Here is a 25,402-nt window from a genome sequence, read left to right on the forward strand (position 1 = left end):
ACCTCATAGATTCTCAATGGGGTTTAGGTTCAGCGAGTTGGCTGGCCGATCAAGCACTGTGGCATGGGCATCAAACCAGGTTTTGGTGCTTCTGGTGGCATGGGCAAGGGCCAGGTCCTGCTGGAAGATGAAATCTGCATCTCCATACAGATCCTCAGCAGAAGTAATAACGAAGTCCTCTAAAACATTCTGGTAGACCGTTGCAGTGACCTTGGATTTAAGAAAGCAGAGTTTACCAACACCTGCACCGGACATTGCACCGCAAATAATGACTGACTGGATATTTCACACTGGACCTCAAGCAGTATGGGTTCTGTTCCTCACCCTTCTTCCTCCAAACCCTTGGACCTTGATTTCTGAATGAAAGGCACACTTTACTTTCATCGGAAAAAGAGGACCTTGGACCACTGGCCAATGGTCCAGCCCTTCTTCTCCTTGGCCCAGTTGAGACTCTTCCTACGTTGGCTCAGGTTCAGAAGTGGCTTGACCCGAGGAACCCGACAGTTGTAGCCCATCTCCCGGATGCGTCTGAATCTTCTCTGTTTGATAATCAGCTGAAGCCCACGGTCATCTCTTTTGCTGGTGCATCTTCTTCTGCCACATTTTGCCCTTCCACTAGACTTTCCATTGATATTCTTGGACACAGCACTCTGTGAACAGCCAGCCTCCTTAGCTATGAACTTTTGTGGCTTACCCATCCTATGGAGGGCATCAATGATGGTCTTCTGGCCAGTTGTTATGTCTGCGGTCTTCCCCATATTGAACCGAATTGAGACAATTGAACCAAACTGAAGCAGTTTAATGACACCTGGGGAAACCTGTGCAGGTGTTTTGAGTTTAGCAGATGATTAGTGTGTCACACTCAGTTTACAACATTCATGTCCTGAAAAATTTGGTCTGATTTCTCCACAGTATTCAAATTTTTTGAAATCCAGTTTTGTGGGTTTCATGAGCTGGAAGCCCAAATTATGTAAAAATAAACAAATACTTGAAATTGTTTAAACTGTGGGCCCTGAATCTATCATCTATTAAAGATGAACTTTTTGAACGGGATTATGGAAATTAAACAACTTTTCCATGATATTCTAATTTTTTGGAAAGGGTCTGTATATGTACAAAATGTTTTTATTTTATTTAGTGTGTGGCTTATATTCGGGTGCACTCTATAGTCAGGAAAGCACAGTAAGCCCCCCCCCCCCCCCCCTGTAAATATCACCCCACTGTCACTGCATTATTATAACATTCCACAACAAATTAAAATAACCTAATGATATTTGAAATAAGGGCAGCACGGTGGCGCAACTGGTAGAGCTGCTGCCTCTCAGCGAGAAGGTCCTTGGTTCAAACCCTGGTCCAGGGGCCTTTCTGGGTGGAGTTTGCATGTTCTCTCCGTGCATGCGTGGGTTTTCTCCGGGTGCTCCGGTTTCCTCCCACAGACCAAAAACATGCATGTTAGGCTGATTGGTAACTCTAAATTGTCCCTAGGTGTGAGTGAGAGAGTGAATGGTTGTTTGTCTCGTTTGTCTCTATGTGGCCCTGTGATGGACTTGTGACCCGTCCAGGGTGTACCCCGCCCCTCGCACAGTGATTGCTGGACATGGGCACCAGCGACCCCCGTGACCCAAAATGGAATAAACGGGTAAAGAAAATGGATGGATGGATGGATGGATATTTGAAATATGAGTTTGAAACTAATAAAATGTATTGATCTCATTACTTAATATGATCACCACATAAAAAAAAACCCATTAAAGAATACAAACTAAAGTGCAAGTAGTTTGTGAAAAAAAATGTGTGTAAGTGACTAAAAATGGCTACAGGTGGCCTGGAAGTCCAAAATTTTAAACAGGGCTTCAAATTTAACAACCCCAAAAAACAATGTACCGGTTATAAAAGATTACGTTTAACACCTAAGGACATGTGCATGTAAGAGAGATGAAAACTGCTCTGTTTACCTGACCGGTTGTTGCTCTCCAGAGGCAAAAGTGGAGGTATGAGGTTGGTGTCCATTGGCTGAGGACAATCCTGAGTCATCTGCTCCTCTGGGGGCACATAGGCAGGAGGGGGAGTCTCTGCATTAAAAAGGACACAGAACATAGGGCAGTAAGTTTCTGTGGTTCAGTGTGAAAGAAATGCCAAAGTCCAGTGATCGTACCTGGCATTTGGAATGGACTGTCGGGGTCGGAGCTGGATGGTGAATGAGGAAAGGTGATGCTGCTGCCACTTCCCGGCGAGTTTGGAAAGCCATTTCCCGATGAGTGTGGAAAAGGCACAGTGTTTGCTTGAGCAAAGGATTCTGGGAAGGTGGCATTCTGTGGCATGTGTGGCTCGTTTTGCTGCAGAGGGTTGCGGAACCGGGGCAGCATTGTATGCTTGGCGTTGAACTCGCTGTTCCTTGGCACCAACACAGGAGGCAGCACTAAAGGTAAAAAAGGACAGTTTAAAGGTTGTGTTTTTATATTTGACTTTTCGTCTTATTTTCTTAGGTTAATAAGCATTTCCTTTTTGTTGGTAATATGAAAGTAGATGTAATAAATAGTTTAAAATTGACAACCATTTGTTTTTGTCTGGTAAAGTCAATTAATGAAAATCTCTAAATATATCAGTATGAAGAGAGGTAATCTGTACACAGTAAGATGGATCATTTAAAACATTGATGGAATTAAAAAAAAAAATGTAACGATCACCTAAATGTTAGCATCAACTCTGAGTGTTTGCTAATTTTAGCTTGTTGGGCTGCAGATGAAACACCTCTAAACACTCATTTTCATTTGACTTATTATAATAAAGTAAATATATAATGATGTCTTTATCAAAAGAACATAACATCTTAAACATAAGAGTGACTAATTGTCAGTAAAACATTAACTTTTAGCACAACTAATGCCATCTTGTTATGACTTAGCATGAACAACCAATTAGATTGATTTTACACATTAACAAGATTATATTTTTTTGGTTGCCAAAAAAACAAACAAATTATTTTTGGTTTGGTTTATTTTCTTTGGATTATATTTTTATTAGTAACGTCAGCTGATTTAATCTTTTCCTGACTATAAATCAGAATAACTTCTGTGCAATTGTATTACTTTTTTCTTAAAGTTTTGCTGAAATAGATCTACATACAACTACGATCTACTTTGTAAATGTGAATCAGTTGTTTAGAGAAATGAGTAACCTACAAAGGGATGGGGCTATTACATGATGTAATCAGAGGTGATTAATTATAAACCAGGTATATTCAGTTCTAGCATAAATTTCAAAGTTCTTCACGTATTAGTGCAAACGCTTATAGTACTTGAAATTGTTGTTACCTCCTTATTCTATGATTAAAATATATATATATAATTCTTATATTTAAGAGTTTGCTGAAAATTTTTCATTCGACCTTTATTTATACAGGTTAGTTCCCATTGAGCTTCAGGGACTCATTTACAAGAGAGACCTGTTACATACAACTTAGGTCCTATTTACACGGACATGATGGGGGGAAACATAGTTTTTTTTGTATGTTAATTAGAGGAAAAGATTTGCGTTGACACGGTCGGATTTTGTGTTTACATGTATCCGCAGGAATCCCCCCCGCCCTCCCGAATCTGCTGTAGTTACCATGCCAGGTCATTAGTTGGCGCTGTGAATTTTGTACCTTCACCTAATGTGTATGTGTGCTGCCTCGGCCCGGTCCTTTCCTGTGAGCTAAAAGCTCAGCTAACAACTTAACAAGTTAAAGCTGGATTTTGGATAAGAGTCAACAGATTTGACACCAAGCGGGACCGCTTCATCTAACAGCTCCACACCGGTCGCTGAGTGGACCAGAACCGAGTCGACGATGTTACTCCGTGATAATCAGTAGCTGATTTACAGCAGGTAAATCAACGTTCTTAATAATGTTTGCTTGTGTTTACTTCGGTTACAAAACAATGAACTGAGTTTTTATTTTTTCCTGAAAGAAGAAGAAGCTGTCTCCCACCAGGCGGACCGGTTTTGAACGAGGCTCGGCCCAGGTGCAGTGCAGGAGGACGTCGAAGAGAGAGATGTTGGATGAACTATTTATTTAAAATTCCCCTCATTTCTTTTATTCAAGCCATTCAATGTTTTAAGCTGCATTAATCAAAGGAGTGACAGCCTGAACGAGCCAGATGAACAATGTGGGACCAGATTCCAGGATGAAAACAAGAGTCCAGTTCATTAATGCAGTTTACAGTTAACATGATTTTTATGTGTTCCGTTTAATTATCAGTGTTTGTGTGACATACAGTTTGTGGTATTGAATAAATAAATAAATAAATTAAACCTGATGTCTTCATTTTCAACTTTAATAACACGCAATATGTTTAGCATAATTTTAATCACATAATTTGAATTACATAATGTCCAGATAGCTTCATTATATATCTCAAACTAAAGATAAATACTGTTTATTATTATTATTATTAAACTCGTTATTTAGCACATGTATGTCATAGTGCAGCACGACGTGTGCGCGTGCCACGTTCTATAAACAGCGACATTAGAACTGGATTCGACTGTGTCTCTTCCAACACAGATGTCGATTACAGCACCTTGAATCTGATGTAGATTAACTACGAGATTAAAAATATATTCCATCAGTCGTAGTTCTGAAAGCACTGTGTCCACCGCCATGTTGATAGAAATATAGCATCTGTCTGCGCGTGCGTGTGCACATGTGGTTTAACACAAAGCCTCAACGGGAGATGTTTACATTATCAGTGGGCGGTCAGTGAAAAATCTCCACTCTGGAAGGTGGGTTCAGAAACATTCAAAGGGGGGGGCCACTGGTGTTGTGTAAATGATCAGCAGAACCGCAGAGAGAAAGCTGCGGATGCACTCAAAATACGCCTCTTAGTAGATGAGGAAAAGAGAGCACAAGGGTTGAAGAAGTTAAAAAAAAATCATGTCACGCCATGACCTGGCCGGGACACAGTGTAAAAGATGCAAAAAAACAACCTTGCAACATAAACAGCAACATACAAGGATATCATAATACATTTATGAGGTTCACAGGACAAGACAGCAAAAAAGCAGGAGGGAGGGTGAAAGCGTCCATCTTCGTCAAGAGCGAAAGAGAGAATGTATTTTATGCACTAAAAATTAGGGATGCACCGATCTACTTTTTTTTTTTTACTTCCGGTCCGATCCCGATACTTAAATCTGGATTATGTCCGATACCAATACTATTCCAATATTATCATCAATATTGACTTTATATGAGGCTGTAATATCTCTAAAGGCAAGTACAATTTGTACAAATATATGCATGCATGTCCAAAAGGCAACTTGACATAAGTTTTATTAATGTTGGATAAGTTTCAAAGTTAAAATTAAATCCTGCTAACACAAAAAATGTTTGTTCTTTTTTATTCCTAGCTTTAAAGTGGATATTAAAGTGATTAAATGGCTTCAAACACCTGCTAAGTTCATGACATAAACCGACACTGTTCCCGTTTTCAGTGTTTTACATCGCTTTATAATGTAGCAGTTTTTTTTATTATTATTTTTTTATATATATAATTTTCTTTTATTTTCCAATTCACGTTTTTTTTTTTTACAATTGTCTACTGTTGTACTGATAAATATCTCCTGGAGGGTAAACGTAAACTATAACTTGGCTGCAAATATTCAATCAAGCTGTGAAGTGGACAGTCTGATTTCAGTCAGCCATGCTCAGTCTGCTCCTCCTTCGAGACGGGCAGACTGAGCGCGGCTGACTGAAATCAGACTGTCTGCTTCGGACTGAATGAGAGGAACACACCGCTGAAGCCACAAAGCTCGAACATCTAATGTAAACTCAGCAAATGACCAATCCGAAGCTGAATCGTAATATTATCTGAACTCAAACACAAAGCAGGGTTTACCGCATTTTAACTGTGATAAAATGAAGAATCTTGAGCATCTTGTTAAGTTATACTTTGGTATTGGTTTTACAAATAAGGAGATAGTTAATCTGTCAGCACATCAGCATCAGATTATTATCAGTATCAGGACTATGAACCTGCTTACAGTAAGGTGGTATGCTCTGATGGGCTGCAGCAGCTCTCTGCAGGTAAGGAGCCTTTAGCTTTGGATTGATCATTTGCTGACACGCCTACATTGTATGGGAACATACAATGACAATACATAACACACACACACTAATGGATTGATTGACAGGTCACATTGTGGATCTGACTCGCGAAAAAAAAGCGAGCTGCAAAAAAAAAGTCTCGTAAGACTTTATTCTCGTAATATTAATACTTTATTCAACTTTATTCTCATAATTTTATGACTTTTAATTTTTTTTGCTTAGCATGGCCCTAAAGCTCCGTCGTAGGGTATCAGTCCTAAAGCTGCATTATAGGTTTTTGAAGGCTGAAATCTGAGACCTCCTCCTCTGTTTAAAGATGGTTTCTCTCATTTTAAATAAATGGCTTCCTTCACGCCCCACCCTCAAACCATCTGTCTTCTCGGTCCAAAATGTTCTCTTTTTGACAATCCTCATGATTCAACATTCTGAGCACTTATGTCACGGCGTATTTCTGTTGTCAGATTCCAGACGGTCTTAGCCAGCATTATTTGACTTTGACTCTCGAGTTTCTGCTCTAAGACTTTATACATAAGGTGAGCAGTTCTTGTGGAATTTGTCACTTGGGATAAAAATCATAGCTGAGGGCACACAGTGATATGCTTCGCTTGTGCCTATAAATACCTGCACAGATAAATAAAGCTGGTGCTGAAATTTTAGATGAGGCTAGCACTGCTGTCAGTATTCCTGAAGGTGGTCTTTGTGCGCTGCAACATGCCGATACATCAGTAAGTTAAATGTGGAGCAGGCGGACAGCAGTGGTGGTATGTGAAGCGAGATTGACAGGATGTGTGAGTGTGTAGCGGGTGGTGTTAGGGGAGGAAAAATAGACTGTGTGAGGGGAGTAGAGGGTGTGGACAGACAGGTGGTGTGGGGTTGAATCACCTTAGCCCTGTGTCCTCCACTCGATGCTAAAACAAAACATGTGCAAGGCAGGCAATGACTCTTTCCTCCTATTGTGTGGGAGTGTGTGTCTTCCTGTTCCAGACGTCCTCAGAGAAACCCTGACAGTGGTCGAATGTGTACAAAAATATATAACTGGGCATGCCCAAAACAAAGACTTCGTTCCCCCTCACATGGAATTTCCTGCTCCATACACACACAGACACACACACAGTAGGGCCTTTAATGATCTAGAACCCTGCACACAGTGGTTTATATCTTGTCAACTTCTGTTTGTGAAGGTTGGTACAAGTTTTTTAAACTCAATGTAAAACAAGTGTCTGTCAATAGGTCATTTGCCTTTTTTATTTTTTTAGTTGTATCTAGGCCTGTCACAATGAACAATAAATCAATTAATCGCATGTTAAATGAAAATTATCTACCTCATTTTCATTTATCAACTTTATCGTTTCTTCGTGTCTCTCTCTTTCTACTAAAGAGACTGGATGACAAAAGGCTCAACTCCGGTGCTCTTCACCGACCCCTCTTTCTCTTTAAAATCCATTTTAATCACCCTAAATCACATTTTTTGATCATTAAAAGCAACAAACCTGAGAAGCTAAGCTACGAGCTAAGCTAACAGGCCGACATCGGGAAAAAAACCTCTGTCCTGCCGAAACCCCAAAATTCACAGTTGAAACCCGTGCCTTCGTGTAAAAAAGTAATTTTTCTTTACAAAAAGAAGCTGAGAACTTGTTTACTTATTTTTTATTAAAAGCTTTGTGTGACAAATGCTATGCTAAAGAGCACAAACCACACCGAACGTCCGCCATTTTGAGAACCGAAGAGAGACAGCCCATGTCACATCAAGGTGTCGCTGTCCCATTTTTCTTAGGCACGCTGCTCGCTCCCTCACTATCCATCCTTCGGTTCAAACAGTCTTATACTGTGGTCAAAATAAAAGGTACTGCACTCAAAACAAATTAACCAACATTTCTTGTAAAATTTGACAATAATTATTAATTATTGTCAAATTTCCAACAATATTATCGTTTATCGCAATAATTTCTGAGACGATTAATTGCCCAGCAAAATTTGTAATCGTGACAAGCCTAGTTGTATTTTTTTTTAATGAAACTATGGCTAATTTCCTACTGTTAAGTGTTTTATATAGTTTAATATTTTGTGATTGTGGTGTACATGATAACCTTTCCCTATTAGGTTTCTACTGTCATTACAACCAGTTGCTACCATTTTTAGAGAACAATGGTATCACTCAGCCGTTTCAGTCTGGGTTCAAAGCCCGCCACAGTACAGAGAGTGCACTTTTGAGGGTTTCAAATGATATATTCTTGTCCATAGACTCAGAAAAGTTTGTTGTTTTAGTACTCTTAGATTTGTCTGCTGCATTTGACACTGTTGATCACAGGATTTTAATCTCTCATTGTGAGCACTGTGTGGGTATCAGGGGTGTCACCCTCAATTGTTTTTTGTCGTATTTATCTAATAGGAGTTTCTGCATAAAAATTGACAATTTTATGTCTTCCACTGCTCCTCTTCCACATGGTGTCCCCCAGGGCTCAATCCTTGGCCCTCTTTTATTTGCACTTTACTTACTTCTTCTTGGTTCTGTTTTTAGGAAAATGGCGTTTCATTTCACTTCTGTGCTGATGATTGCCAGATCTATTTTCCCATGGCACAAAACAACACATTCCAGAAACGTACACACTGCCTTAATGATGTTAAGGCATGGTTTTCTCTTAACTTCCTTAGTCTAAATGAGAACAAGACTGAAGTTATGATGTTTGGACCAAGTTGCTGTCCCTCTCCCAGCATAGATATTGGCTCACTATTATTTTATAACAGCGGCTGTGGCTGAGTGGTTAGAGCAGTCGTCCTCCAATGCGAGAGTTGGGGGTTCGAATCCACCAGCAGTCACATGTCGAAGTGTTCCTGGGCAAGACACTGAACCCCTCGTTGCCTCTGATGTGTGTCCCATCGGTGTATGAATGTGATAAAGCACTGATTAGTCTCATTAGAATGATTTGTTCAATTAGCTTTGTAGAGATCTAGTAGAGTGCTGTATGAATGGGTAAATGAGGACACAGACTGTAGTGTAAAGCGCTTGGAGTATCTTGAAATAAGATAGAAAGGCGCTATTTACCATTTTATCTCAGGGACTGTGTCACCAATCTGGGGGTGAAGTTTGAGTCTGATTTTAAATTTGAAAAACAGATCAGCAGTGTTGTTCAGAAAAGTTTTTATCAACTTCGCCAAATAGCCAAAGTGAAACCAATCTTAGCAAGACCTGACTTGGATAAATTAATCCATGCTTTTATCACAGTTCACCTTGCCTACTGTAATGCACTGTATGTAGGCATTAGCCAGACCTCTCTTGCCCGTCTGCAGCTTGTGCAGAACTCTGCTGCTCGCCTGCTAACTCAGGCCTGTAGGCACGAGCAGATTACTCCCATCCTGGCATCTCTTCATTGGCTCCCTGTGCACTAAAGAATTCATTTGAAGCTTTTGCTGTTTGTTTTTAAATGCTTGAACAACCTTGTCCCAGCATATCTGTCTGAGCTGCTTCAGCCTTACTGTCCTCCCCAATCCCTACGATCAGCTGATCGGTTGCTGCTGACAGTCCCTAAAACTAGGCTGATTCTCAGAGGTGACAGAGCTTTTGCTGTTGTTGCTCCCAGGTTATGGAACAACTTACCCTTAAGTGTCAGACAGGCCTCCTCTCCTCTTGTTTTTAAATCTCTTTTCAAAACACACTTTTATTCTTTGGCTTTTAACATGTGATCTTATCTTTTATGGCATCTTAACACACCTGTCGTGAAACTGGTATGTTTTTATGTTTCTTTGGGTATGGTTTGTATGTTTTTATGGTCTTAATTAATTTATGTTTTTGTGTTATTGTACAGCACTTTGGCTACCCCTGCGGTTTTTAAAAAGTTTTATAGAAATAAAGTTAATCGATTGACTGATTGATTACTATGAAGGAATGAACAGTCCATCCATCCATCCATCCATCCATCCATCCATTCATTCATTCATTCATTCATTCATTCATTCATTCATTCATTCATTCATTCATTATCTTTACTGGCTTCTTCCTTTTGAGTCATGGGGGGCACTGGTGGTGTCCATATCCAGCTATCACTGTGCGAGAGGCGGGGGACACCCTGGACAGGTCTCAGGTCCATCACAGGGACACATAGACAAACAACCATTCACTCTCTCACTCACACCTAGGGACGAGTTACCAATCAGCCTAACATGCATGTTTTTGGTCTGTGGGAGGAAACTGAAGTGCATGGAGAAAACCACACATGCACGAATAGAACATGCAAACTTTACCCATAAAAGCCCCTAGCAGTTTTTTTTTCCAACAACCTACTCACTGAGATGCAACATGTCAACCAACTGCACCACCGTGCCGTAAATGAAAAGTGCAGCAGTATTTCAAGAAAAATTGAAGAGATATGAGAAAATTGCTAAATTTGCACACATTACTGAAGCTTTTTTTTTTTTTAAAGACATAAAATTAGAATGGGCCAAAAATATTCTACAATGTTTTAAGTATACTGAAATATATTGAGTATATATGCTCACCTGGACTGTCCACGCGTTTGTAGTGGTAGGGGTTGATACACACGTCCTTCTGTTTGGAGCCAAAAGGGTACTCGCAGCATTCCAGTGCCTTCAGCTCATGGTGGGACTGCAGGTCAGGCCAGCGCCACACCCGACAATAAATGACATGTGGCAGGCCCTTCCTGTGGGACACCTGTAGCCGTCCATCCAGTGAGCGTGGGATCGTCACACAGTTACTGGGCTGACCCGGGCAGCTGAGAGCCCTCTCCAGCTCCTCCATGGCTCCCTTCTTCTTTTTCAGTTTCTTAACCAGAGCATCCACAGCTTTTTCTGCCCATTTCTCTTCCTCGTCCCCCTGCTTCCAGCCCAGCAGACGTTTGACAGCAGGGCTAGTAAAGGAGAAGAGCGATGTAACATTCATAGTGCACAAGTCACCGTCCTCCACTCTCCTAAAGAAAGCGTGTGCAGTGGTGCCGAACTGTCAAGTCTCAGAAGAAAAATGGGGAAAATTCCTGAATTTTGCGTCCTTGTTATGTCTCAGCTTCCAAACCCCTCTGTCTTTGGAGTCACTAGAAGAGAAGAAAAATAATGTGGGTGTAAGTTAAAACCTCCAACAAAAATGTTACTCACAGTTTGCAGATGTCTTCACTTTTTTTTGCTTTTGTATAACTGCAGTAAAAAAGAGACATCAGCAGCAATTAAGCAAATGGTGAAATCACTACTCAATCTGTCATAATCATGTCAGTCATGGCTTTTGGGAAAGTGACAGGAGAGTTTCCAAGGATTTCAGTTTCAACCACATATTGCCCAGATTGTTTCTATTCTATAAGACTTGTCGCATTACAACAAACCACTAAAGTCATTTACAGGAAGTGACATCACACACACTACACTAGCCAGCACAACCTTAAGTAAGAAGTCGCTAAGGAACTTAACATTTCAAATCTATTGTAAATAGTTCATTAATATCCTGATGCATGCTCAATAATCAAAGTAGAAAAAAATCTAAAACAGTTGAGTCAGGTCCTCTGGATGAATTCTTCTTGTTGAAACATTTAATCTTTTATCCAAAAGACTGTCAGTCTGAGGAGCTGCAACAAACTCAGTCTTTATAAATAGTGCCTTCTCGTAATGGCTCAACCAGTCTGCTGGTGACAGTCAGAATTAGCTGTTCACATACAAAGGAGGCCCATCAGCCTGATGACCGATTGTTAGTGTCCCGATGACTGTTTGCTATTCACAGAAGGCTGAGTGATACTAGCAATAACAGCATTGTAAGGTTGTTTTCACACCTGATAGTCCAGTAGACTTGGTTCTATTGGGGACCAATATTCAGAACATTTGTTTACATTTTAGCTGGTGCGGTTTGCATTCACACTGTACTGAGTCAGTCGAGCCAACCTGTTCCCCGCCTCACCTGTGGTGGCGCTGCACCAAGAACTACTGAAGGAAACGACAAAAAAAAAAAAAAAAAAAACTCTGAAGAAAAAGACACTTCTTCTGCTTCTTCTTCTGGAAATAAAAACAAAAACGGAGTGGTGTCAAATTTTAGCGGTTTTAGGATTTCTGCTTTGTCATTTTTCAACAATGGACTCAGCATGAGCGGAAGGTAAGGCAGAAGATCATGGCAAATGTTGTTTTTCACACAAGGTGGCTGACGGCTCCGTATGAGGTAAGAGAAATACAAGTTTGTTTGCCCTGCGCTGTAGTCCACTTCCTACTTTTGGAACAGTCTCCGGTCTGCTTGCATTCATACTGCATTTGAACTGCGCCAGAGTTCACTTCAACCGAACCGAGACCTAGGTTTTTAGGCGGACCAGAGTTTGCTTTTTTGGTCCGTATCAGAGTTCGATTGTGCATTTCACACCTCCCCAAATGAACTGGACTTTCTAGGCAAATGGACTAGAGTTTGATTAAAGCGGACTAAACAGGACTGGTGTGAATGCACCCTAAGAAGAACATGGAGGCCTCCGCTCCTGTTTAATGATGGACGGTTTCTCTTCGCAAAGATGGATTCCTTCACTCCTCACTCAAACCAACGTTCCTCTCTATCAAGGATGTGCACATCTTCATCCCTGAAAGAGTGATTTCTGGCAGTGAAAAAAGTGTGTGCAGTTGGCAGTGACCAACTGTCCCCCTATGTGAATAGCAAGCGACCATCAGGGCACTATCAGTTGTTAGGCTGATGGTCCTCCTTTTGCATGTGACCTACTAATTCTGGCTGTGCCCAGCAGACTGGTTGATCCACTACGAGAAGGTGCTATTTATAAGACTGAGTTTGTTGCAGCTCCTCAGACTGAAGAAGACTTTTGGATAAAAAACAAAATGTTTCAACAAGAAGAATCAGTCCAGAGGATCTGACTTTACTTTTTTAGAGTTCATTACATAGTTACGTGTCCTTTACTCATATTTTGCAAGGATGCAAATCACAGTCGTATTCGTTGTAAATTATTGAGCATTTATTGTCAAATGCAATTCAGTACCCAGAGTATTCTACCTTTAAAAATAAATTTAAAATAAATTCTGTGAATAGGCCTGTCACAATAACAAATTTTGCTGGGTGATTAATCGTCTCAGAAATTATTGCAAAAAACAATAATATTGTTTGAAATTTAGCAATAATTAATGGTCAGATTTTATAAAAAATGTTGATTTGTTTGGAGTGTAGTACCTGTTTTGACCACCTGATGACAGTATAAGACCGTTTGAACCAAAGGATGGCTAGCTGAGCAGGTGTCTCTTTAAGAAGAATGAGGGGGAGGTCCCTTGACGTGAAAAGGTGGAAACTCTGTGTGGTTTGAGCTCTTTAGCATAGCATTTTTCACACAAAGCTTTGAATTTACAAAATCTGTAAACAAGTTCTCAGCTTATCCTGATGCATGCTCAATAATCCAGGTAGAAAAATCTAAAAAAGTTAAATCTGGTCCTCTGAGGAAGTCTTTCGAATGAAAGACGAAACGTTTCTACAATTTTTTTTTTGTTTGTTTATTTTTTTTTTAATGTCCAGAGGACCAGATTTAACTTTTTTAGATGTTCTCAGCTTCTGTTTGCAGAGAAAAACAACTTTTACACGAAGGCACGTTTCAACCGTGAATTTTGGAGCATCGACAAGACGGAGGTTTATTCCTGAGGTCGGCCTGTTAGCTTAGCTTCTCAGCTTAGCTGCTTTTAATGATCCATAAACGCGATTCTGTACGGTTAAACAGATTTTAAAGAGAAAAGCGAAAGGGAGGGGTCAGTGAAGAGCACCTGAGTTGAGCCTTTTGTCATCCAGTGTCTTCAGTAGAAAGAGAGACACGAGAAACGATAAAGCTGATAAATGAAAATGAGGTTGATAATTTTCATTCATCATGGGATTAATTGATATATTGTTTGTCGCAACAGGCCTATCTGTGAATGCAAGTTTTATTTTTAATTTATTAGAAATACATTTTCGTTATGCTTAAGGTTTGGTTGTGGATGAATGGTCAGATGTAATCCCGGAATCACCAACAGCCTGTCAGAAATCCAGAAGCATAATTCAGGCTGATTAATCAATGATGAATCACTCTCTGACTGAAATGCTCAATGCACATTGGATTTTCTATGAGCAGGAACAAATGCGTCATCAAGACTGCTCTGTAGTTATTCCTGGCCCTAAAGATTATGATGGGATGAGGAGTTTCTATCTTTGTCAACTACTGCATGTGTCAATCATATGGGCAAACAGGCAGGAAAGTTTTATGCTATATGTGCAGTTTGCAGACTTGTAAAGTACAAACCGGATTCCAAAAAAGTTGGGACACTAAACAAATTGTGAATAAAAACTGAATACAATGATGTGGAGGTGCCAACATCTAATATTTTAATCACAATAGAACACAAATCACAGGTCAAAAGTTTAAACAGAGAGAATGTATCATTTTAAGGGAAAAATCTGTTGTTTCCAAATTTCATGGCGTCAACAAATCCCCAAAAAGTTGGGACAAGTCCATTTTTACCACTGTGTGGCATCACCCCTTCTTCTTACAACACTCAACAGACGTCTGGGGACAGAGGAGACCAGTTTCTCAAGTTTAGAAACAGGAATGCTCTCCCATTCATGTCTAATACAGGCCTCTGACTGTTCAATCATCTTGGGCCTTCTTTGTCGCACCTTCCTCTTTATGATGCGCCAAATGTTCTCTATAGGTGAAAGATCTGGACAGCAGGCTGGCCATTTCAGTACCCGGATCCTTCTCCTACGTAGCCATGATGTTGTGATTGCTGCAGAATGTGGTCTGGCATTATCGTGTTGAAAAATGCAGGGTCTTCCCTGAAAGAGATGACGTCTAGATGGGAGCATATGTTGTTCTAGAACCTGAACATAGTTCTCTGCATTAATGGTGCCTTTCCAGACATGCAAGCTGCCCATGCCACAAGCGCTCATGCAACCCCATACCATCAGTGATGCAGGCTTCTGAACGGAGCGTTGATAACAACTTGGGCTATCCTTGTCCTCTCTGGTCCGGATGACATGGCATCCCAGTGTTCCATAAAGAACTTCAAATAATGACTCATCTGACCACAGAACAGTCTTCCATTTTGCCACACTCCATTTTAAATGACCCCTGGCCCAGTGCAAACGTCTGCTGTTTGTTATATGCTAAATTTCCTTTTGCCAGCCACTTATTGCTACTTGTCCCAACTTTTTTGGGATTTGTTGACACTGTGAAATTTTGAATCAACATATTTTTCCTTTAAAATGTTACATTTACTCAGATTAAACTTTTGATCTGTCATCTGTTATATTACAAATAAAATATTGACATTTGCCATCTCCACATCATTGCATTCAGTTTTTATTCACAATTTGTTTAGTGTCCCAACTTTTTTGGAATCCGGTTTGTAGCTCAAGAACTCCCTGTAGTCCAGGGGTGTCAAGCTCACTTACAACATGGGGGGAAATTAAAACCTTTTTCAAACTAAGGGCTGGTTTCAGAATCTACATGAACTCAAGTTAGATACCCAGCATCTTTTCTTGGTTGCAGGTTCCTCAAAAAGAGTTTGATTGGTCTCATTTGACATTCTCTGTTGCACTTTTGACATCATAATCACACACACACACACAAAAAAACATATTGGGGGCCAGATAAGATATCATCGAGGGCCACATTTGGCCCCCAGGCCTTGAGTTTGACACATACGCCGTAGTCCCTTCTAGAACAATAAAGAAACTTTCAGTGAAATCAAAGAAGAGAAATAGGGTCAGGTGTTAAAATATCACAAGCTTACCTGCTGCTTCCTGGTGTCAAAGGTAATTAAGATGCATCGATAATAATTTTCAATGACATCCCAGCCCTTTGAATTCTAATTAAATTAATTTGTGATGTGCCTAAAAATTTCTACCCTTAATGGGTGTAGTATGGCAATAGCCTAAAAACAAAAAGGGAGTATGCGTTGTAGCAAAGCTCTGTTTAACTCCTTTATATTCCTGTAATATAAAGAAGACCAGACTTATTATCCATTTTTGTTTCTTCATATTTTAATATCCTTGAAGCTATGACACAGTCATTTTGTTCCTTAAAAAAGAACAAATTGTCCCGTTTATCAGTGCAGCTGGAAGGTAATACACTTATGAGTTCATTTTATTTGAACATGGAGGAATCTGGCACACTTTAAATTTGATGACCTTGTTAATTTCTGATGAAAGACTGATTTGGGACATCTTCAAATAAAATCACATATTTTTGACCTGGGAGTTGAGTTTAAAGAGCACGAAAGACAAATACAGCACTATCATAATGCATCAGGACCACCTACCAGACACATAAGAAGCTAAAAAGGTGCTTTGATGACTTCTCAGTATCAGCTTTATCAGCACAATTTAAAACCAGCTGCACACAAAACAAACTTTAATCAATTTCACATGGAAGATTTTACAACTACATCTGCAACATCTGGAGCAGTCTTAACTTCTGCTATGATTCAGCTGCAGCTGGAGACCAATACTTCGGATGCTTTCATCCATGACAGTCAACCTGTGATGAGACAAGAATGCTTGTCTCACCACATGCTTACTCAAAGAACTTGAAATGACGCCGTATGGCCCGTGAACAATGCTAGCTTGGATACCTGTAGGACAGTCAAAACATATGAAGGTAAATTAGTCTAAGAAGTAGGCACACAAGCATACAAGATGTGCATGTGTGCAATAAAATCTAAAAGTGTACCACAGTTTTACCAATGTGTACTACAAGATTCACAAATGCATAAACTGATAGTCAAATGAACAAATTTCAAATTGCACAAGTAAGAATATTCTGTGCATACAAATTTTCATATGCACAGCATTTGTTTCTTCCTGTTAAAAGGGAGTTTTTTCTTTCCACTGTTGCCTTTGTGCTTGTTCAGGATGGGAGACTGTGACAAAGTGAAGATTCAACACAATCTGCTGGCTTAGATAGATAACTTTTACTAAGTGCCAACATTTTTCAGTCAGGTCATTTGGACAGTTTCTTTTTTCTTTTTGGTGCTGAAACGTTTCGCCTTCGATCCGGAAGGCTTCATCAGTCAAGGAAACACACAACAAAACTGATTCTTCCCCCAACAGCTTACTCCAAAGTAGAACAAACCAGTTCTGCTTGTGATAAGATGGTCTCTTTGGTACGCCCCTTCTCCATTACCGGCCCTCTTCCTTGTTGACAGTCTTGTCAAACTGGTTGAAAACACCAAAGTCCAAGTCCTGGATTTTTTACCTGGATTATTGAGCATGGACTTGTTTTACTAAGTGGCTTTTATAATGTGTGTGAATGTTTTTGTAGTTGTTTTTTTTTTACCTTTATTTATACAGGTAGTCTCGTTGAGTCACGAGGACTCATTTTCAAGAGGGACCTGTTTAAGAGCAGATGGTGGGGGTTAATGGCCTTGCTCAAGGGCCCAGACTGGTGCAAATGAGGGTGGAGGCAGGTGTGGGTGTTTCACCTTTTCCATCCACATTTTGATGTTGTCAGTCCAGGGAGTTGAACCAGCGACCTTCTGATCACAAGCCCACCTTCACTAAACTCTGTGCCTCCAATCCCACCACAGTGCCTTGAGAAACTTCTGTTGTGACTTGGTGCTATATAAATAAACTGAACTGAAGTGAATTAATTACATGAGATTTGTATAAATACTATTCCTAATATTACAGTAAATACAAAATAGTGTCTTGTCTACCATTTACTGTTAAAACTAGAGATGGGGCCGATCCAATCTCGGTATCAGCCTCTGATACAAGCATAATTTACGTATCGGATTTTTCCAATCCAACCTACAGAGATTTCCGATCCATGATGCATGTCTGTGACAGCCCAGAAACCTGACTGATCTAGAGAAGATCTGTGAGGAGGAATGGGCCAAAATCTCTGCTGCAGTGTGTGCACACCTGGTGAAAAACTACAGGAAACGTTTGACCTCTGTCATTGCAAACAAAGACTAATGTACCAAATATTAACATTGATTTTCACAGGTGTTCAAATACTTATTTGCAGCAGTAACACACAAATAGATTATTAAATAATCATACATTGTGATTTCCATATTTTTTTTTTAGATCATGTCTCTCACAGTGAACATGCACCTAGGATGAAAATTTCAGACCCCTCCATGATTTCTAAGTGGGAGAACTTGCAAAGTCACAGGGTGTTCAAATACTTATTTTCCTCAATGTATACCCTGGACAGGTCTCCAGTCCATCACAGGGACACATAGAAACAAGACAAACAACCATTCACACGGTGGCCCTAAGGTGTAAATGAACAACATTTGAAAAAACGGAATTACATTTGAAAAAACGGAATTACATTAAGCCAAAGCAGAAGTGGCCGAAGCGGAAGTACTCTGAATCACATTAGAAAAAACAGAATTAGATTTGAAAAAAAAACAAACAAACAGAATCACATTTGAAAAAAAAAACAGAATTACATTTGAAAAAACGGAATTACATTTGAAAAAACGGAATTACTTTAAGCCAAAGTGGAAGTGGCTGAAGCGGAAGTACCCCGAATCACATTAGAAAAAACTAAATTACAATTGAAAAAATGGAATTACATTAAGCCAAACAGGAAGTTTTTTTTTTTTTTTAACTGTATTAACAGCATAAAACCGAACAACAGAACAATACAGTACCCACACAATGGAGATATGTGTGTACTGTATATTCTAAAAAAGTTGTCAGGTCCTCTGGATGTTCAAAACAACAACAACAAAAAATAAATAAAATCGTAGAAACATTTCATCTTTCATCCGAAAGTCTTCTTGAGTCTGACGAGCTGTATTCAGCTCAGTCTTATAAATAGCACCTTCTCATAGTGGATCAACCAGTTTGTTGTCGACATTCAAAACTAGGCTCAATTTACACGGACACGATGGGGGGAGGGAACTTAGTTTTTTCCGTATGTTAATTAGAGTAAAAGATTCGCGATTTTGTGTTTACATGCATCCGGAGAATGTTGACAGTCAACAAGGAAGAGGGCCGGCAATGGAGGAGGGGCGTACCAAAGAGACCATCTTATCACAAGCAGAACTGGTTTGTTCCACTTTGGAGTAAGCTGTTGGGGGAAGAATCAGTTTTGTTGTGTGTTTCCTTGACTGATGAAGCCTTCCGGATCGAAGGCAAAACGTTTCAGCACAAAAAAAGAAACTGTCCAGATGACCTGACTGAAAAATGTTGGATTTTATACCTGGATTATTGAGCATGGACTTTGTTGTTAACAAAAGAGAATCTTCTTGTGTTTGACAGCAGATATAACACTGTTTCTTAGAAACCTTCGGTTTTAAAAAAGAGCTGACATAACTTACCTAAAGAGCCAGCAAATACAGCTAGCCAATCAGTGTTTGCCCTCTAGAAACGCCTCTTCTCCAGAAACGCCCACTTTTGGTCTGCAGAGAACCCCTTCTCAATCAGCCTAACATGCATGTTTTTAGTCAGTAGGAGGAAACCAGAGTACTATGAGAAAACCCACGCAGGCATGGAGAGAACATGCAAACTCCACCCAGAAAGGCCCCACGGCCAGGATTTGAACTGAGGCGACCTGCTCGCTGAGAGGCAGCAGCTCTACCAACTGCACCACCGTGCTCGTTGCCCACTGTACATTTTATCTTCTTCTGCTTCTTTCTGCTGCTCCCTTCTTCAGGGATCGCCACAATGAACTAATTTGCACAAAGACTTTTAAAGACTCCGACAAAGACAAAGACTCTGACAATTCTTTTTCATACTGCATGCCCTTACTGACACAACCACTGACCACGGAGCTACCACAGCCCTCAGTGTGGAACAGAGCGCTGCTATCTGGGATGCCTTGCTCAAGGGTCCAGAAAGGGGCAAATGAGGGTCGAGGCAGGTGTGGGTGCTTCACTTATCCCATCTACATTTTGATGTTGTCGATTCGAGGAGTTGAACCGGCAACTTTCCGATCACAGGCCCACCTTCTCTAACCTCTGCTCCACCACTCCCACTAACTGACACTAGTAATGTTTGTGTGTGCCCTCTGTATTTTTTATAATCAGCAAAAGTCTTCTGTTACAAATAAAGTCCAGTTGTTTTTGTATTGAACGTTTTTTTGAATCAGCAAAATTATTTCTTTATTCACTGTGATTTCTTGTACAGATTATTCTTCCATTTTCCAGTCTCAAATAGCAAAGAGTCCTTCTTCATCAAGATGTTAAACTTTAAGCTTCACATCACGGTACAGCAATGAAGAGTGACACAAATGCATGCAGTGGCCTTGGAGCAGCTCCATCCCCTATAAAAAACAGAACGATCACCATCATTTACACAACAGCCTCATAAGAGCCCTTCTGGCATTCCCTACAGCCATCTGAGCACTGCTCTTTCACTATTGTTTTATTTTTATGGTCAACTATTAGCCTACTGGACAGAGACTGAAGATAATGGGAGCGCAGAGTGGGATCATGCGACACAATGAGGTGGGGGCTTTGGTCGACCTGGTGCAAGCTGTTAGCCACTACACTAGCCACATGGATCATTTTGCACCACTCCAGTGTCTGTTAATCAATTTAAGCCTGTGCTGTGTAGGATGAGGAGGCAGTAATGATGCTCTCTGGACCCTCCCCAGGGAGGGGGCATTATGAACAAGCTACATTATTTATCAGCAGGGTCCTGGATGGGGCCTCCATTAACCCCCGTGGAGTCACTGGCTATAAACAGAGGAGTGCAGGAAGAGAGAGAAAGATAGATAATGAAAAAGAGGGAGAAAGAAAGAGGGAATGATGCAGACTTTAAATGAGGAAGGAAGTGAGAGTGATGGCCAAGCCAGAGATTCAAGACAGACTGGGTGTTTTGGAGATGGAGGAGACTGAAAACACTCATGTATCTGGTCCCATTACACTTAAAGAGATTAATTGCATTCAAGGGTCATTACTGAGTAAACAGTAGCGTTATAAGGATGTTACAGTTATGTCTTTTCACAAAGCCATAGCTATGCAGCTATAGTATTTTTGTTGAAGAAATAGCAAATGAGCAGACATGAGTTTCTGAGGGAAAATGGCTGTGGGGCTTTGTAAAATGTTAAAAGTCTAAAATCCAAATGTCCAAAGTCCAGTTAAAATGTATTTTTTATATACACCAAAACTGGATAGCCAGCCACACACCCAAGTTGTTCTGAAGTAGTACTTTCTCAGTTTATGTTTGGTTGTTTTTTTGACAAAATCCAACCAGCCAACCATTACACCCCACCCCACAAATAAAAAAAACCCCAAAAAGATAAGATAGAACTTCATTGATCCCACAGGAAACTGTAAAGCATTATATCAAATCAACTTTCTGCAACTATAGTTTATTTAGTATTTCATTAAGTTTGTACTGTAGTTTGAATAATTAATGTGAAATCAAACAGTTTGACTGACAAATTTGAAGAGTGTTTTTGCTTAAAATGTTTATTCCTAATCGTACACGTAAGTTCCTGTTGGACTGTAAAACCTATTTTCCTTTTTTTGCATACATTATATTTTACATGAACATTGCTGGCCAAACTGTTTGGCAATTAAGAACATGGGAGTTCTGCCTTTTTCAGTTTTTTAAATTATTTCATTAAAAGAAAATCCCCCATAATTTCCTGCAGTGGTTTATCAAATGCAAGATCACCATGACTGTCTTTGGTTTTAAATGGTCAATTACCGTAATTACCTGTGTACAAGCCGCTACTTTTGTCTCACACTTTGTACCCCATGGTTTATATACAGAACTGTCTTATTTATGTATTTTTTCATAATTTTCAAAAATTTATTTTTTATATTTTTATATTTTATGTCAACAGACTTCCTGCAGTCCATCTGTAAGTTCCTGCCACTCACTAAAATTTTCCTTTGACAGAGCTGGGTGCTCATGACTCCCAGCACCCCGCTCCTATTGGGAGCAGAGCAGGCGTTTGCAACACAGATACATTCACAAGAAAAAGTGGTCAAACTCCAAGCCAAACATAACCCACTTCAGCAATGAACTTTACATATACAACACCACTATTAAAAGACTTGAAAACAAAAACGCAATGAAAACCATCTCAGTTCTACAAAAACTTAATTTGAATTTATCTACAGTATATAACCTGTTAATAGATGGCTTTGTATCTTTTTAGACTTTTTTACCTTCTGTATTTTTTTATAAGTATTTTGTTCTTTTTTTATACTTGAATACTATTACCTGTGTACCTGTTAATATACTCCTGGCAGACACGTTTGTAATGTTGATAAAAATGTAATAAAAAAAAATAAAAAGAGAATGCCCTCAGGTAATCAGATGTACAAGGCCTTTTGCTCACCGTTTCAAATACCCAATCATAACTCCACCCACTCTGTCATCATGTGACCAGAAGTCTAACCTGAATGAACAATGAGGTCTTAGGCCCAACAAGAACTCTATAGGACCATCCAAGACAGACGTGCATTCAGATTGTTCCTGTGTTGTTACAGTATTTTACGCTTCATGCACAGACCTGTTCATTTGTTCAGTGATAATGGAAAACGCACGGAGAATTTCTTATGACGCAGCTTTCATGTTAAAAGCGATCGACTTTCAAGGAGGAAACACAGCAGCCGCCCGTAAGGTTTGCATCAACGTGCCGATGCGGGCATTGGAGAACCAAATCAGTCAAATCTGGTACGTTTTAATAAAAATTGTTAATTATTTTTCTGTGTGACATCTTTCTGTGTCGATAAATATGCATTTAAATACCGGGATCTCATTTTAAACTCGCATCCAAACACGGAGACAACAGGACGAGGGGTTCTCCCCCTCCCCTTTCCGTCATGAGAGCTTAGCGAGCCGTGGAGAAGTGGTCAGATTTATTTTTAAAGCAGTCAGTCAAGACTGACACATATTTAAATAAAAGTTTAAAAAAAAACCTTTCTGTGTACAGTAAATATGTTTAAATGCCTATATGTCATTTAAGCTTTGCTCTGTGCGGAGGAGACAACAGGAGGTTTTTTTTGGGGGGGGGGGGGGGGGGGGGCTCTTCCCTTGTCCTCCCTCCTGCTCATATGAGTTCTGCTGAGGAGAATCACGTCAAATTTATTTAGAAAGTAATTTAAAAACAGCAGTTGTTACAAATACTGTTTAACAATAAAAATCAATGGTACTAATTTAATGAATATTTACCTTATTTTAACGGTACTATTTGACTTCCAGTCACATGACCTCAATAAGACTTCTGGGTAATGTTTACCAGTAAATAATTTTTAAATAATTTTGGTTACGTAGGTGTTTGGCACTGTTCTGTCCAGTGATTATGCTTAGATAGTTGTGCTCATTTTTTAGGTATAATGGTTATAACCATGAGTCAGGCAGCGAAGCTTCATGAAGACCTGACGATCTTGCAGTCTGAGCGTGTGTTGAAGGCAAGCTATACTCTGTGAAACGCAATCTGCTGGCTGATTCTTGTAATACAACAAAAAAAAACTGTACACTGCTGGAGCATGCTGGAGGCACACATTCTGATAATGAACCGTGGATGCCCGTGCTTAATAATTGGAGCATCTTATTTAAGTACAAAATTATGATTTATCTTATATTTAATATGTGCGGCTTAAGAGACAGGTGTGTTCTGTAGCCCGAGAATTACGGTAAATACCTTGGGAATTTGATCACATGATTAGACAAAACACTTCCAACATCACACAAACGACACATTTGCGGCAATAAAAATACATGTTGCTACCTAAAGTCTTGTTCACACAAAAAATGCATGTTTTTCTTCCAAAATTTTATTTTTATTTGCCATTCCTTAAAAATTCTTAAAGCGGTGCAGAAAAATTCTTAAAAATTTTATTAAAGAAATGTCTTCATTCATTCAAACACACAAAACATTATTGTAGCAACATTTGGGAGACGTTAAAATGCCATTTCTGTGTGCTGAAATGGTAAAAATAAAAAAAATAAAAATACAGTTCTTAGTGTGACCACTTGGTCAACATGATTATCTTGAAAATTATTTTTTATTTATAAAAATAAAAGATGGAAAAAGAGTCTCTTAAAGTGAACTTCAATAGCAAATTTTAAATGGTAAATGTAGAGCTGGACAATAATTTGATATCGATATATCTCGCGATATACTTTTGTCCAATAACGATGATATGAATTTTAAGCACATTTTCGATATTTCGATAGGATTACAGTGTTTTCTGTTAGAGTTGAAGCGGCCACTTCAGTTTCAACCCGGACAGAAAAAAGTGCGACACAACTACGTAAGTGCGTGGTGACGTAATGTTACGCAGAGCTCATGTCCAGAAGGCGTTAATGGTAGCAGACTAAGCTAGGCTAATCTCCAACGCGAGTTAAGTTTTCTCTTCAAAAATAGTTCCCATGATCGTCAGAATGTGACTAAACAACTTTCACAAGCGAAGAGAAAGCAGATGACATCACTGATAAGAGAGAAAAGACTAATTTGCTGGTTTGGAAGTGGTTCGGCTTTCTAGGATCCGATAAACTGCGGGCTTCAGTCAGTGTGCAGCAAAATGTGACGGAGAGTCGTTCCAACTCGCGGTTGGAACATCTAACTTGTTCCACTTGACAGAATATGATGAGTCACAAGATGAAGCACAATAAAAGTTTGAGCCAATGTGTTCCTGAAACACCCCCAGCGCTGCATGTTTTTTTTTGTTTGTTTGTTTTTATCATTTATTCATTCATTTAAAACAAATTCATCAGAAAGAAAAAACAAACATTGAATGAAAAGGTTGAAGAAAGAAGAAAATAATTCTTATCTGCCCCTAATTTAAAAAATACAAAATAACTACAAACAAAAAACAACCTTGACTTGAACAATCTCTAAACTGAAAACAAAAAAACTTCAGGTATCCTTCACCTGGTACTATACCGTCCCAACAACTTTAACTATCATTTTTTTAAACATATAAATTGTTTTAGAAATTTTTATGGTGATATCAAGACAATTCCATAATCCTGTTCCCTGAATTACAACACAGCTCCTTCAGACCAGTTCTAAATGGAGGTTTTACAAACATTTACATTCCCTTAAGTTACATTGACTCTCCTTTTTTATATTTATTTTTTACAAATTTTAATTGAATATTTGGGGCTAATATTTTTATGAGCTTTATACATGACTTGTAAAATACTATATTCAACCAAATCATAACATTTTAATAATTTCAATTGATGAAATAATATATTTGTTTGGTGACCATAGCACTTCATAATTCTAATAATTCTTATAGCTCTTTTTTGTAACAATAAAAATAGGGTTTGTAATTGTTCTATTTCATATGGAACAATCATTACATTATACAATATATACAAAGCTTTGTCATTCAAAAACTATTTTACTTTATACAGTAATGCAATTGATTGTTATTTTTATTTTTAAGTAT

At 39.2% G+C, this 25,402-nt stretch overlaps 1 protein-coding gene across 1 annotated transcript in view; it reads right to left on the reverse strand.

Annotated features, from left to right (window-relative positions):
- The window catches only part of smad1 (SMAD family member 1), a 40,543-nt gene that overhangs the window by 6,817 nt on the left and 8,324 nt on the right, over positions 1-25,402 (reverse strand). The window contains exons 2-5 of the mRNA XM_037689849.1: positions 10,580-11,127; positions 2,156-2,419; positions 1,961-2,072; positions 1,819-1,825 (exon numbers count right to left, since the gene is read on the reverse strand). Coding sequence (XP_037545777.1) covers positions 1,819-1,825; positions 1,961-2,072; positions 2,156-2,419; positions 10,580-10,979 — 783 coding nt within the window. The 5' untranslated portion in view covers positions 10,980-11,127. The remainder of the gene's footprint in view (positions 1-1,818; positions 1,826-1,960; positions 2,073-2,155; positions 2,420-10,579; positions 11,128-25,402) is intronic.

Source organism: Nematolebias whitei, chromosome 16 (genome assembly GCF_014905685.2).
Source record: "Nematolebias whitei isolate Nwh7 chromosome 16, NemWhi1, whole genome shotgun sequence".
NCBI classification, from domain to species: Eukaryota; Metazoa; Chordata; class Actinopteri; order Cyprinodontiformes; family Rivulidae; genus Nematolebias; species Nematolebias whitei.